At 37.5% G+C, this 13,178-nt stretch overlaps 1 protein-coding gene and 1 long non-coding RNA gene across 2 annotated transcripts; one reads left to right on the top strand and one right to left on the bottom strand.

The window, feature by feature from the left end:
• Window positions 1-1,785: 1,785 nt before the first annotated feature.
• On the top strand, window positions 1,786-12,179 carry LOC137094427 (myosin heavy chain, fast skeletal muscle-like). The gene is made up of 39 exons (XM_067460098.1): window positions 1,786-2,081; window positions 2,161-2,304; window positions 2,411-2,567; window positions 2,659-2,686; window positions 2,834-2,939; window positions 3,039-3,131; window positions 3,222-3,285; window positions 3,370-3,468; window positions 3,585-3,688; window positions 4,103-4,241; window positions 4,514-4,632; window positions 4,748-4,897; window positions 4,993-5,163; window positions 5,273-5,579; window positions 5,717-5,787; window positions 5,875-5,962; window positions 6,089-6,206; window positions 6,446-6,569; window positions 6,647-6,783; window positions 6,869-7,124; window positions 7,229-7,471; window positions 7,553-7,729; window positions 7,837-7,982; window positions 8,081-8,171; window positions 8,255-8,644; window positions 8,729-8,855; window positions 8,953-9,071; window positions 9,152-9,348; window positions 9,431-9,614; window positions 9,699-9,864; window positions 9,996-10,120; window positions 10,208-10,516; window positions 10,614-10,817; window positions 10,904-11,029; window positions 11,173-11,343; window positions 11,431-11,535; window positions 11,611-11,706; window positions 11,806-11,937; window positions 12,071-12,179. Exons 1-39 carry the CDS (start codon window positions 1,878-1,880, stop codon window positions 12,089-12,091), a joined length of 5,808 nt encoding a protein of 1,935 aa, XP_067316199.1. The 5' UTR covers window positions 1,786-1,877; the 3' UTR covers window positions 12,092-12,179.
• On the bottom strand, window positions 1,950-3,118 carry LOC137094428 (uncharacterized). The gene is made up of 4 exons (XR_010908652.1): window positions 2,823-3,118; window positions 2,417-2,487; window positions 2,245-2,300; window positions 1,950-2,069 (listed from the first exon to the last, which is right to left on the bottom strand). It is a non-coding gene; the product is annotated as an uncharacterized lncRNA (long non-coding RNA).
• Window positions 12,180-13,178: the final 999 nt, after the last annotated feature.

Genomic DNA, 13,178 nt, shown 5'->3' with positions numbered 1-13,178 from the left:
CTCTTGACAGATGCTCAAACACTTGGATTGTGTTTTGTAATGTAATGCAGGAGGTTCAAGACAATAAATCCCCTGAGCTTGCTGCCATTTGGTGGGTTAAGACAGCACTGGTGGCTATATTTGTATTTTGTCCAAATAAGAATGTGGTGTTATGGGTGGGTGATCAAGTTTCACATTTTTATTCAATGGAGCCCATTATATCTCAAGAGTAACTGCTTCACAATTTTTAAAGCTTTCTGCTCTTTGCCAGTATGAGATCACATTTCCATTGGAAAGAACGACCTTAAGGCCCATGAAGCCCACTTTAAATCAAATCTCATGTTAAATTTAGCCAAACAGAGGATGAGTATCAGACTAAAGAGGTCCTGATCCACTGATCTGGACGCATCTCAATAAAGAGTCATTCTGTTTTCTGTTTTAAATAGAAAATTATATCCGTTTGACATCAGATGTACATAAATGTACAATGATTTCTACATAATACACAAGTCAAGATATTTTAAATTCGAATAAATAGCCATTCATACATTCTGCCAGCACTCTAAAGCATGGAAAGCACAGCTATTAGCACACAATGACTCAAGCTGGCCCCATTGAGATCAAGGATTTTGTCACCACCTTGGACTTTGTTTCATCCCCAGGAGAGGCCTGGGAGCCTCAGCTGTTCTTGGCAAAGAAAGGCATGATCTTTTGGCATCCCCACTGTTTTGAAGACATTGAAGTCTGATTTCTTTGTAACATTAAATTTGTAAGGCTCCTGTAACCTTATACTAGTGACATATGATGTCTTCTCCACAACTAGTTGGATGACTTATTATTGCCAGATATTAGCCAACATATATTTTCAGATATTCCTAAGAAGGATATACAAGTATCCAGGGATACGGCCTTGAACAGTGTGGTTATTCATTTGTTCTCCTTACTTGTATCTTCCTAATTCTTTAAGTTAAAAAGGAACAATTTATTATCATTCCAGGGTCATAACTGCAGATTCTTGGAACTCAGTTTTATGACTTAATCCATTTCTATACATAATGCAAATTCTGACCAATAATTATAATAATCATAATAATAAGTAATTCATAACAGTTACTAGATTAATCACATTTAAAATCTATAAAGATCTGAAAAAGTTCCCTTCAGTGCTGTACTAGACAATAACAATTCAAAGAGATAAAACCATCTTGGAACTTCTCTTAATTTCAAGGGATAAAAATAATACAGTGATGCTGCTTAAGGGGACAGATGGAAATGGGCAAACAGGACTCATGACCAAAAATGAGATGCTAAATGTGCTGACAGGACGCATGCACCCAAGTATAAAAGAGGGCTTTCCCGACTCCTCCTAGGGCTCACAACTACACAGCTAAGGTGAGTATCTGAACGCTAAGTCACAAAAGCAGTGCTGCTTTTCCTTTTTCCTTTTTAGGGATATTTAAGCCTTTTTGTTTCATTTTATAACATTGTGCTCCTATACTAATTTTAAGCCTGGACTAATTGTTTTATCTTTTTTGCAAGCTATAGAGTTTATCCAACAATAAATGCTTTGTTTTTCTTAACAATACACAGAGGTGGTGAATTACAACATCAAGATCAAGTCCCAAGAGTTATTGCAAGACAAAGGTAAACATGGCACCATCTTTTAAAAGAACTGTAACTACTAAACATTGTAATAAATTATTATTTATTATGTTGCTTGTAAAAAAATCATGCATAAACTTCTTTTGTAAAAAAAAAAAAGACAAACAAAAAAGTACATAAAGTACTGGGTTATTTAGTAAAGGGTAATGTTCCACATGTAAATATATGTAAAAGTTATTTCCTATTGCTAACTTCCATGACAATTTTTTGTTGTTGTTTTTTGTAAGAGTGCCACCATGAGTGGGGACCCAGAAATGGAGTGTTTTGGCCCTGCGGCTGTTTACCTCCGCAAGCCAGAGAAGGAACGACTGGAAGCTCAAAATAAGCCATTTGATGCCAAAACTGCCTTTTTTGTGGCTGAACCCAAGGAGATGTACCTCAAAGGGGTCCTCAAGAGTCGGGAAGGTGGCAAAGCCACGGTGCAAACTCTGTGTGGAAAAGTGGGTACAAGAGATATTCAGATAAAATTTAAAGGCATCTGCATTACATTTAAAAAACTTAACATGACACTCCCTCCAGACCATCACAGTAAAGGAGGATGAAATTTATCCGATGAATCCCCCCAAGTTTGATAAGATCGAGGACATGGCCATGATGACCCACCTCAATGAACCCACTGTGCTGTACAACCTCAAAGAGCGTTATGCAGCATGGATGATCTACGTAAGTAAACAAAAATGTAATGTTAATCTGTTTCAATTACACTGTATAGTTTTACATGTAAATCTATGCAATATCTAGTGAGTAAAAGAAGATTACTCTCTTGCAGACCTACTCCGGGTTGTTCTGTGTCACTGTAAACCCTTACAAGTGGCTCCCCGTGTACGATTCTTCAGTTGTAACAGCCTACAGGGGCAAAAAAAGAATTGAAGCCCCACCTCACATCTTCTCCATCTCTGACAACGCATATCAGTTCATGCTCACTGGTATAAAAAATAATATTTATTATTTTGAATGTGGCTTAAGTATATTGGCTAAGATTGTAGTATTTTAATATGGCTTTCTACATTTTTGTAGATCGTGAGAATCAGTCTATCCTGATTACGTAAGTATTTTCTTCACAAACTAAACGGGTATTGTATGATAAAAATTCAGAAACATATATATTTTATATTTTTATTACTATATATATATATATATATATATATATATATATCATATTATATTGCAATATATTTTACCATATTTTTAGTGGAGAATCTGGTGCAGGAAAGACTGTGAACACCAAACGTGTCATCCAGTACTTTGCAACAATCGCTGTATCTGGAACGAAGAAGGTAGAGCCTGGAAAAATGCAGGTATATATAGTATTTGTTTGTCAATATGATAATAAGGATGGAGCAAATCAGTAGAACTCTTATTTGACTTGTATGTCTGCTACTTTCTGAACACATCAGGGGTCGCTGGAGGATCAAATCATTGCAGCCAACCCCTTGCTGGAAGCCTATGGAAATGCCAAGACTGTGAGGAATGACAACTCTTCTCGCTTTGTGAGTACTGAGCCAACTGCATCGCTCCACTGTGTGTTTTGATTCTGTAATGAAAAATTTGTATTTATTAATAAAAAAATTTAACTCCAGGGTAAATTCATCCGAATTCATTTCGGCTCAACTGGAAAACTGGCCTCAGCTGATATTGAAACTTGTGAGTCTTTTATTTATTTTTTTCAACTCACTGTTATTATAGACATTCATTGTATCCTTATAACATAATGTTACTGATCCGTAGATCTGCTGGAAAAGTCAAGGGTAACTTACCAGTTGTCTGCTGAGAGAAGCTACCACATCTTCTACCAGCTCTGCACTGGCCATAAGCCAGAACTGCTGGGTAAAAAAACTGGACAACATATTTTTCAACATATAATTTTAACTTAATACAGTTTTCCCAAAGATTACAAGATAACGTGATTTTTTTGAGGAGTATTAAGAAAAATTCTCTTGCAGAGGCTCTTCTGATCACCACTAACCCATTCGACTATCCCATGATCAGTCACGGTGAGATCACAGTCAAGAGCATTGATGATGTGGAAGAGTTCGTTGCAACTGATGTAAGTGGAAGTCAACTAGTCAGTTAATTTACCAATCATGAAGCCTATTTTCTTAATTTAGATCAGTGGTTCTAAAAAAACTGTACTGGAGCACCACCAGCCCTGCACATTTTGTATGTCTCCCTTATCTAACCCACCTGATTCAAGTGTGAGCTCATTAGTAGAGACTGCAAGACCTGAAATGGGTTGTTCAGATATAGGGAGACATTTAAAAAGTGCAGGGCTGATGGTACTCCAGGACAGGTTAGAGAACCACTGATTTAGATGCATCATCAGCAACTTTAACATTAATATATAATATTCAGTCAAATACGCTATTAAACAAATTTGAAGTAGTCTTTTAGGCTCAACTGATAAGATTGATAACTATGCATACTAAATGACAAGACACATTTGATTGTTTTTGACTTGCAGACAGCCATTGATATTCTGGGCTTCACTGCTGAGGAGAAAATGGGCATCTACAAACTGACAGGAGCCGTGATGCATCATGGGAACATGAAGTTCAAGCAGAAACAGAGGGAGGAGCAGGCAGAGCCTGATGGAAATGAGGGTGTGATTTCAATCCAAGTTCTTCATCTATATATATATATATAGCACCACCACTATATATATATATATATATATATATATATATATATATATATATATATATATATATATATATATATATATATATATATATATATATATATATATATGTGTGTGTGTGTGTGTGTGTGTGTGTGTGTGTGTGTGTGTGTGTGTGTATACCATATACCAAGACTCCATATATTGCCACAATGTGGACACATACAAGTAATTTAATTTAAATATTTCTTCCAGTGGCTGATAAAATCGCTTACCTCATGGGACTGAACTCTGCTGACATGCTGAAAGCTTTGTGTTATCCCAGAGTGAAGGTTGGGAATGAATATGTGACCAAAGGTCAAACTGTTCCTCAGGTATGTGCATTTAAAAATGCATCATTTATGTATGTTACATCCCTCAGTTTTTATGAATGTTTTTATGAATAAAAATGAAATGGTAAAAAATGGCATTCTTTCTTTTCTAAATTAGGTGAATAATTCGGCAATGGCTCTGTGTAAGTCAGTCTATGAGAAAATGTTCTTGTGGATGGTTGTCCGAATCAATGAGATGCTGGACACTAAGCAGCCAAGACAGTTCTTCATCGGAGTGCTTGACATTGCTGGGTTTGAAATCTTTGATGTAAGTTAACAAGATTTTTAAAAAAAATAATAAAAAAAATCTGATACTTTAGCTTTTGCTTCTTGTATAATGGTCTGAATTTATATTAATTGCAGTACAACAGCCTGGAGCAGCTGTGCATTAATTTCACCAATGAGAAACTGCAACAGTTTTTCAACCATCACATGTTTGTGCTGGAACAAGAGGAATACAAGAAAGAAGGTATTGAGTGGGAGTTCATTGACTTCGGTATGGACTTGGCCGCCTGCATTGAGCTTATTGAGAAGGTAAAAAACCTTTCACCTTCAAGGACATATATTGCTTTCTGTTTTTCTAACATAACTGCTATACATTGATCCCTTATCTTTTCTCAAAGAAATGTTCTCTGTCTTGCAGCCAATGGGCATTTTCTCCATCCTTGAGGAGGAGTGTATGTTCCCCAAAGCAACAGACATGACCTTCAAGAACAAGCTGCATGACCAGCATCTTGGTAAAACTCCTTCCTTCCAGAAGCCCAAACCGGCCAAAGGCAAAGCTGAGGCCCACTTCTCCTTGGTGCACTATGCTGGAACTGTGGATTACAACATCACAGGCTGGCTGGATAAGAACAAGGACCCTCTAAACGACTCAGTGGTTCAGTTGTACCAGAAATCTTCAATGAAACTGTTGGCTCATCTGTATGCTGCTCATGCTTCTGCTGAAGGTCTGCAAAACAAATGCACACATTTATGATTAAAACTTTTTTTTTTTAAAGTTTTGTTGAGAAATAAACATAATATTTAATTTCTGTACATGGTATTCTTTACCAGAATTTACTCTACTATACTGCTTTATTAACAGCTGAATCTGGTGGCAAAAAGGGAGGGAAAAAGAAGGGTGGTTCCTTCCAAACGGTGTCTGCTTTGTTCCGGGTAATGATATGTTTCCATTTTACTTCTTAAATATTTTACTTGCATCAAAGGTGTACTGGGTGATAGCTTATTATCTTTAACCAACAGGAGAACTTGGGCAAACTGATGACCAACCTGAGAAGCACTCATCCTCATTTTGTCCGTTGCTTGATTCCAAATGAGTCAAAGACTCCAGGTAAATATTTTTTGCACATCCATGTTAGTAAAGCATATAAGATATATTAAAATTTGTGAGACTATTTTAAAAAGAAACATGAGCAACTTCTCTTAAAAAAATTTTTTTCACTGTTATTATTTTCAGGTCTTATGGAGAACTTTCTGGTTATTCACCAGTTGCGCTGTAACGGTGTACTGGAAGGAATCAGAATCTGTAGGAAAGGTTTTCCAAGCAGAATCCTCTATGGTGACTTTAAGCAGAGGTATTTAATTTACATGTACATGTGTTTTAAATAATATATCAAGTATATATCAAAATGGAAACATATATAGACAAATATTACGTACAAATGCTCGTGTACACAAGATTGGTGAATGAGTCCTCTTTTAATATTTCGATCCACTACTACCAGCCAGTGCACATTTCAATTCAATATGATTCCACATTATTGCAATAATTTAAGGTTAAAAAAAAAGTTTATTTTGAATGTATTTTCTTTAGATACAAAGTACTGAATGCTAGTGTCATCCCTGAGGGTCAGTTCATTGACAATAAGAAGGCTTCAGAGAAGCTTCTTGGCTCTATTGATGTGGATCATACCCAGTACAAGTTTGGACACACTAAGGTACACATTATTAAAGCACCTCACTTATTATTTAAACATTAGATAATAGTAAATAATTGATCAATTACTTGTGATAGGTGTTCTTCAAAGCTGGTCTGCTTGGAACTCTTGAGGAGATGAGAGATGAAAAACTTGTTATCCTTGTGACTATGACTCAAGCACTCTGCAGAGGATATGTTATGAGGAAAGAGTTTGTCAAAATGATGGAGAGGAGGTATGTTTTTGAAAAATATGTGGAAAGGGGTAACACTTCATATTCACACAGAGGATCTGACCATTCTTCTGATTCTTTAAAACAGAGAGTCCATCTACAGCATCCAGTATAACATCCGCTCATTCATGAATGTGAAACACTGGCCGTGGATGAAGCTGTATTTTAAGATCAAGCCCCTGCTGAAGAGTGCAGAGACCGAGAAGGAAATGGCAGCTATGAAAGAAAATTTTGAAAAAATGAAGGGGGATCTTGCAAAGGCACTTGCCAAGAAGAAGGAGCTGGAGGAGAAAATGGTTTCTCTGCTGCAGGAGAAAAATGACCTGCAGTTACAAGTGGCATCTGTGAGCAGCTTCCTGAAAAGATGATAAATAAGCAATTCATCTTTATAAGATAATAAATACACAATTAATTTACTAATAACAACAAATGATGTTCTAATCAACAGGAAACAGAAAACCTTTCTGATGCTGAGGAGAGATGTGAAGGACTCATCAAAAGCAAGATCCAGCTTGAGGCGAAACTTAAAGAGACATCTGAAAGATTAGAGGATGAGGAAGAAATCAACGCTGAACTGACAGCCAAGAAGAGAAAACTAGAGGACGAGTGCTCTGAGCTGAAGAAAGACATTGACGATTTAGAGCTTACCTTGGCCAAAGTGGAGAAGGAGAAACATGCCACTGAAAACAAGGTTAATATTCTAAAGAAAACATTTTCGGTAATCTTGATCTTTTACTCAGTTTGTAGTCATTCAAATAAATTTCTCTCTTAGGTTAAAAACCTTACTGAAGAAATGACATCTCAAGATGAAGTTATTGTCAAGCTGACCAAGGAGAAGAAAGCCCTCCAAGAGGCACATCAACAGACTCTTGATGATCTCCAGGCAGAGGAAGACAAAGTCAATTCTCTGACGAAAGCCAAAGCAAAGCTTGAGCAGCAAGTTGATGATGTAAGTTTGAAATGTAATACATTAGTGCAAACTAGTACTCACATGTCTAGATATTGTTACAATAATATTTTGGTAAAAAAATACTAATCTTTCACATCTGTGAATAGCTGGAAGGTTCTCTAGAGCAGGAGAAGAAACTCCGTATGGACCTTGAGAGAGCCAAGAGAAAGCTTGAGGGCGATTTCAAACTTTCCCAGGAATCCATAATGGATCTGGAGAATGACAAACAACAATTAGAAGAAAAGCTAAAAAAGTAAGGAACCAATCACATTTTGTTATCATATCCAATTTATAATTATAATTCAGATCTCTTCACGTTCAGAATATCTATAACTAACTATTTCAAAACAGGAAGGACTTTGAGTCAAGCCAATTTCTGAGCAGGATTGAAGACGAGCAATCTCTTGGTATTCAGCTCCAGAAGAAGATTAAAGAACTTCAGGTCACTCAAAAAAAAAGTGATATTGTTTTTTTATTCTTATTTCTAGTAATTAAATGTAACTCATGAAAGTTTTGCTACCACAGGCCCGCATTGAGGAGCTGGAGGAAGAAATCGAGGCAGAGCGTGCCGCTCGTGCTAAGGTTGAGAAGCAGCGGTCTGATCTCTCCAGAGAACTTGAGGAGATCAGCGAGAGGCTTGAAGAAGCAGGTGGTGCCACTTCTGCCCAGATTGAGATGAACAAGAAACGTGAGGCTGAGTTCCAGAGACTACGCCGTGATCTGGAGGAGTCCACCTTGCAGCATGAAGCCACGGCTGCGGCACTCCGCAAGAAGCAGGCTGACACTGTGGCAGAGCTGGGCGAGCAGATCGACAACCTCCAGCGTGTGAAACAAAAGCTAGAAAAAGAGAAAAGCGAATACAAAATGGAAATTGATGACTTATCAAGCAGTATGGAGGCTGTAGCCAAATCAAAGGCAAGTATTAACATTTATGATGCACTTTACATGAAACAGCACTGTGCTGTGTAGAAAATCCATAAAAACATTTTTTTTTGGCAGACAAATTTTGAAAAGATGTGTCGTACACTGGAAGATCAGTTGAGCGAGTATAAGACAAAGCATGATGAACATGTACGCCACATCAACGATCTAGGTACTCAAAAGGCAAGACTTCAGACTGAAAATGGTAAGAAGTTTTGTTTACAGAATGGATAATATTACATCATCTAAAAACACCTATTCAACATTGCAGTGATTGACCATTATTATTAAATCCTTTCTAGGGGAAATGGGACGTCAGTTAGAGGAGAAAGAGTCTTTAGTTTCTCAGTTGACTCGAAGCAAACAGGCTTACACTCAGCAGATTGAAGAGCTGAAGAGGCAAATTGAGGAAGAGGTTAAGGTGAGGAATTAGCATTTTCTTAATGAATGAACTTATGTATTACTGAACCTACTAAATTGACATTTTTTATTGATTTAAAGGCCAAAAATGCCCTGGCACATGCTGTCCAATCTTCTCGTCATGACTGTGATCTACTCAGAGAGCAGTACGAGGAAGAACTGGAGGCTAAATCTGAGCTTCAGCGCAGCATGTCAAAGGCCAACTGTGAGGTGGCTCAGTGGAGATCTAAATATGAGACTGATGCTATTCAGCGTACTGAAGAACTTGAGGAAGCAAAGTAAATCAAATCCTCTGTTTAGATGTTCTCACAACTGCAAATAAAGAAGTAGAAATTAATCATATTTAATTGTTTCTCCTAGGAAAAAGCTTGCTCAGCGTTTGCAGGATGCTGAAGAGTCCATTGAGGCTGTGAATGCCAAATGTGCTTCTTTGGAAAAGACCAAGCAACGATTGCAGAATGAAGTTGAGGATCTGATGATTGATGTGGAGAGAGCTAATGCTTTGGCTGCCAACCTTGACAAGAAACAACGGAACTTTGATAAGGTACAGCATTATTTCAATTACATATACTATTTTTCTGATAAACCTCACCAAAGGTTTCTAATGTTTAATTTTGATGTCATAAAGGTCCTGGCAGAATGGAAGCAGAAGTATGAGGAGAGTCAGGCAGAACTGGAAGGATCCCTGAAGGAGGCTCGTTCTCTTAGCACAGAACTTTTTAAAATGAAGAATTCTTATGAGGAGGCTTTAGACCAGCTGGAGACCCTGAAGAGGGAAAACAAGAACCTTCAGCGTATGTACAATGGTTTACTGCACAAATTATGTGACAGATGAATTATCAGTGAACTTTTCTTTTGGTTGATAGATCTTCTCCAGAATAGTATGTTTCAGTCTTTTGTTAATCATGTCCGTTCGTCTATACAGAGGAGATCTCAGATTTAACTGAGCAGCTTGGCGAGACTGGAAAAACTATTCATGAGCTGGAAAAAGGAAAGAAAACGGCTGAAATTGAAAAATCTGAAATCCAGGCTGCTCTTGAAGAAGCTGAGGTAACGCATGGGGCTTAATTTTTTTTACATTTCCATTATCTCCACTGTCTAAAAGACAATACCTTACAAAACCATCTCAATTTTCAGGCAACCCTAGAGCATGAAGAATCCAAAATCCTTCGTGTTCAGCTTGAGCTGAACCAAGTGAAAGGGGAAATCGATCGGAAATTGGCTGAGAAGGATGAGGAGATTGACCAGATCAAGCGAAACAGCCAGAGAATCATTGATTCCATGCAGAGCACTCTGGATGCTGAAGTCAGAAGCAGAAATGATGCTCTGAGAATCAAGAAGAAGATGGAAGGAGACCTCAATGAGATGGAGATTCAGCTGAGCCATGCAAATCGTCAGGCTGCTGAAGCTCAGAAACAGCTCAGAAACGTTCAGGGACAACTCAAGGTTTGTTTCATTATAAAAGTGTTGCATTTTTATCTGACTAATTAGATCAGAAGATACTTTATTTCCAGAAGATATAATTGCCTCTTGTTTGCGTCAGGATGCTCAACTCCATCTTGATGAGGCTTTACGAGCACAAGAGGACATGAAAGAGCAGGTTGCCATGGTAGAGCGCAGGAACAACCTGATGCAGGCTGAGATTGAGGAGCTGAGAGTTGCTCTGGAGCAGACCGAGAGAGGCCGCAAAGTGGCCGAGCAGGAACTGGTGGATGCCAGTGAGCGAGTGACTCTCTTACACTCCCAAGTAAGAAGAATTATTTGTTTTAAGGAATATTTTAAGGAATAACTCCTAAACAACATTATTTTTAAACATTCTATCATTTTCTTTAGAATACAAGTCTGATCAACACCAAGAAGAAGCTGGAAGCAGATCTTGTTCAGATTCAAGGTGAGATGGAAGATGTGGTCCAGGAAGCACGAAATGCTGAAGAGAAGGCAAAGAAAGCAATAACTGATGTAAGTAAAAATGTTCATTGATGAGTTAGCAATGTTTGTTATTATTTGCAGAATATATATATATATATATATATATCTCTGCCGTTGACTACTAATTTACATGTTCTTATTAACCAAAGTAACCAAGTACAAAATGAATCCAGGCCGCCATGATGGCAGAAGAGCTGAAGAAAGAGCAGGACACAAGTTCCCATCTTGAGAGAATGAAGAAGAACCTGGATGTTACAGTTAAAGACTTGCAACACCGTCTGGATGAGGCTGAGAGTCTGGCCCTGAAGGGTGGAAAGAAGCAGCTCCAGAAACTGGAGGCCAGAGTATGTGGCTATACATTGCACACGTTACATCCGCTTACTTTATCACAAGCAAAAAGTCAGGATTAACACTTATAATTTGTGTTTCAGGTTCGTGAGCTGGAGAGCGAAGTTGAAGCAGAACAGAGACGCGGTGCTGATGCTGTTAAAGGAGTTCGCAAATATGAAAGAAGAGTGAAGGAACTGACTTATCAGGTACTCCATCAAACACAAATATGTACACACAGGTATGGTAAACAGTCAAATTAAGTAAAATTTTCTCTCCCACAGACTGAAGAAGATAAGAAGAATATTATCAGACTCCAAGACCTTGTGGACAAACTTCAACTGAAAGTCAAGGCCTACAAGAGACAGAGTGAAGATGCTGTGAGTGATTTTACACTTTGATGAGTGATATGCTGTTTAAAAAATGATAAAATAGTCCGGAAATACGAAGGACCTAAACTAGTGTTATTTCATTGACAGGAGGAACAGGCCAACACTCACCTGACCAGATACAGGAAGGTGCAACATGAGCTAGAGGAGGCTCAGGAGAGAGCTGACATAGCTGAGTCTCAGGTCAACAAGCTGAGAGCCAAAAGCAGAGAATTGGGGAAGGTAATTAATACCACATTTTATTGGTTTCGTTATTTCTTGCCCAGCATTTTGATATTCTTAAACTTATTTGTGCATAAACAATGTATACAAAATCAAATTTTTGTTTACACAAATATGTTCTATATGTTTCCAGGGAAAGGAGGCGGAGGAATGAACCCTCTGAGAAAAAGAGCTGCCAGAGACACAAGAACTCGTATAATATGAAATCCTTGAAAACTAATAAAAAATAATATGAACTGATATGTCTTTTTATTTTGAATACATTTGTGACTGATGCTTTAAACATTTTCATCTGATTAAAAACGTAAGAAATCCTGTAAGGAAGTTTTTATAGTTCTACATAATTCCAATAAAATGTGATTTTGAGGAAGGTTAGTCTGGGAATCTAAATGTCATAGACACATAATTTAAATTAATAAATAAAACTGCACATCTACACTTATGACAGACCCAGCAACAATGCTTACCTGATAGCTAAATTAGCATCCACCAAATGAATCACATAATCCACAAGTCATATTAACATATGAACTCTCAGAAGATCGGCACAAAATATTAGAAAAGAAGTAGGCCTACAGCATCTTAAAAACCCTAAATTGTAATTAAAGATTATAACTTGGCTTATTTTATTCAAGCTCTCCACTAAATACGAGATATTGTATTTGACCACCAGGGGTTGCTATGCGCTACAACCGCTACAACTCGATCCAGCTGCAGTGCAACAGTGCCACCCGTTCAGCACATAGGTTCAGCCATAGACAGTAAAAGAAAGGGTTCAGCAGGGGTTCAGAACCACACAAGCCAGGTCACAACCTTTTTTTAAAACACACACACACACACACACACACACACACACACACACACACACACACACACACACACACACACACACACACACACACACACACACACACACACACACACACACACACACACACACACACACACACACACACACACACACACACACACACAAAACGTATGTAAAAAATGTATATATACACATTTAAGCGTATTTTTCTTTTGTTTTATGTAGTACGAGCCATTTTCTCAAGGATTTGATATATTAGTAACGTTCCTAAATACAAAAATACATGATCTGATTATTTATTGATTTTCATTTTGATCAATGTAGTTAACCAATGTAAAATTATAGTGTTTTCCATTTAGGCTATTATGAGATAATATTCACCTCGTGTTAAATTTCTAACAAATTCCATACGAAATTTGAATTTGAAATA

The sequence above is a fragment of the Pseudorasbora parva genome, chromosome 12 (assembly GCF_024679245.1).
Source record: "Pseudorasbora parva isolate DD20220531a chromosome 12, ASM2467924v1, whole genome shotgun sequence".
NCBI classification, from domain to species: Eukaryota; Metazoa; Chordata; class Actinopteri; order Cypriniformes; family Gobionidae; genus Pseudorasbora; species Pseudorasbora parva.
The sequence above is the reverse complement of the archived record's forward strand: the minus strand, read 5'-3'. Positions and strand labels throughout refer to the sequence as shown.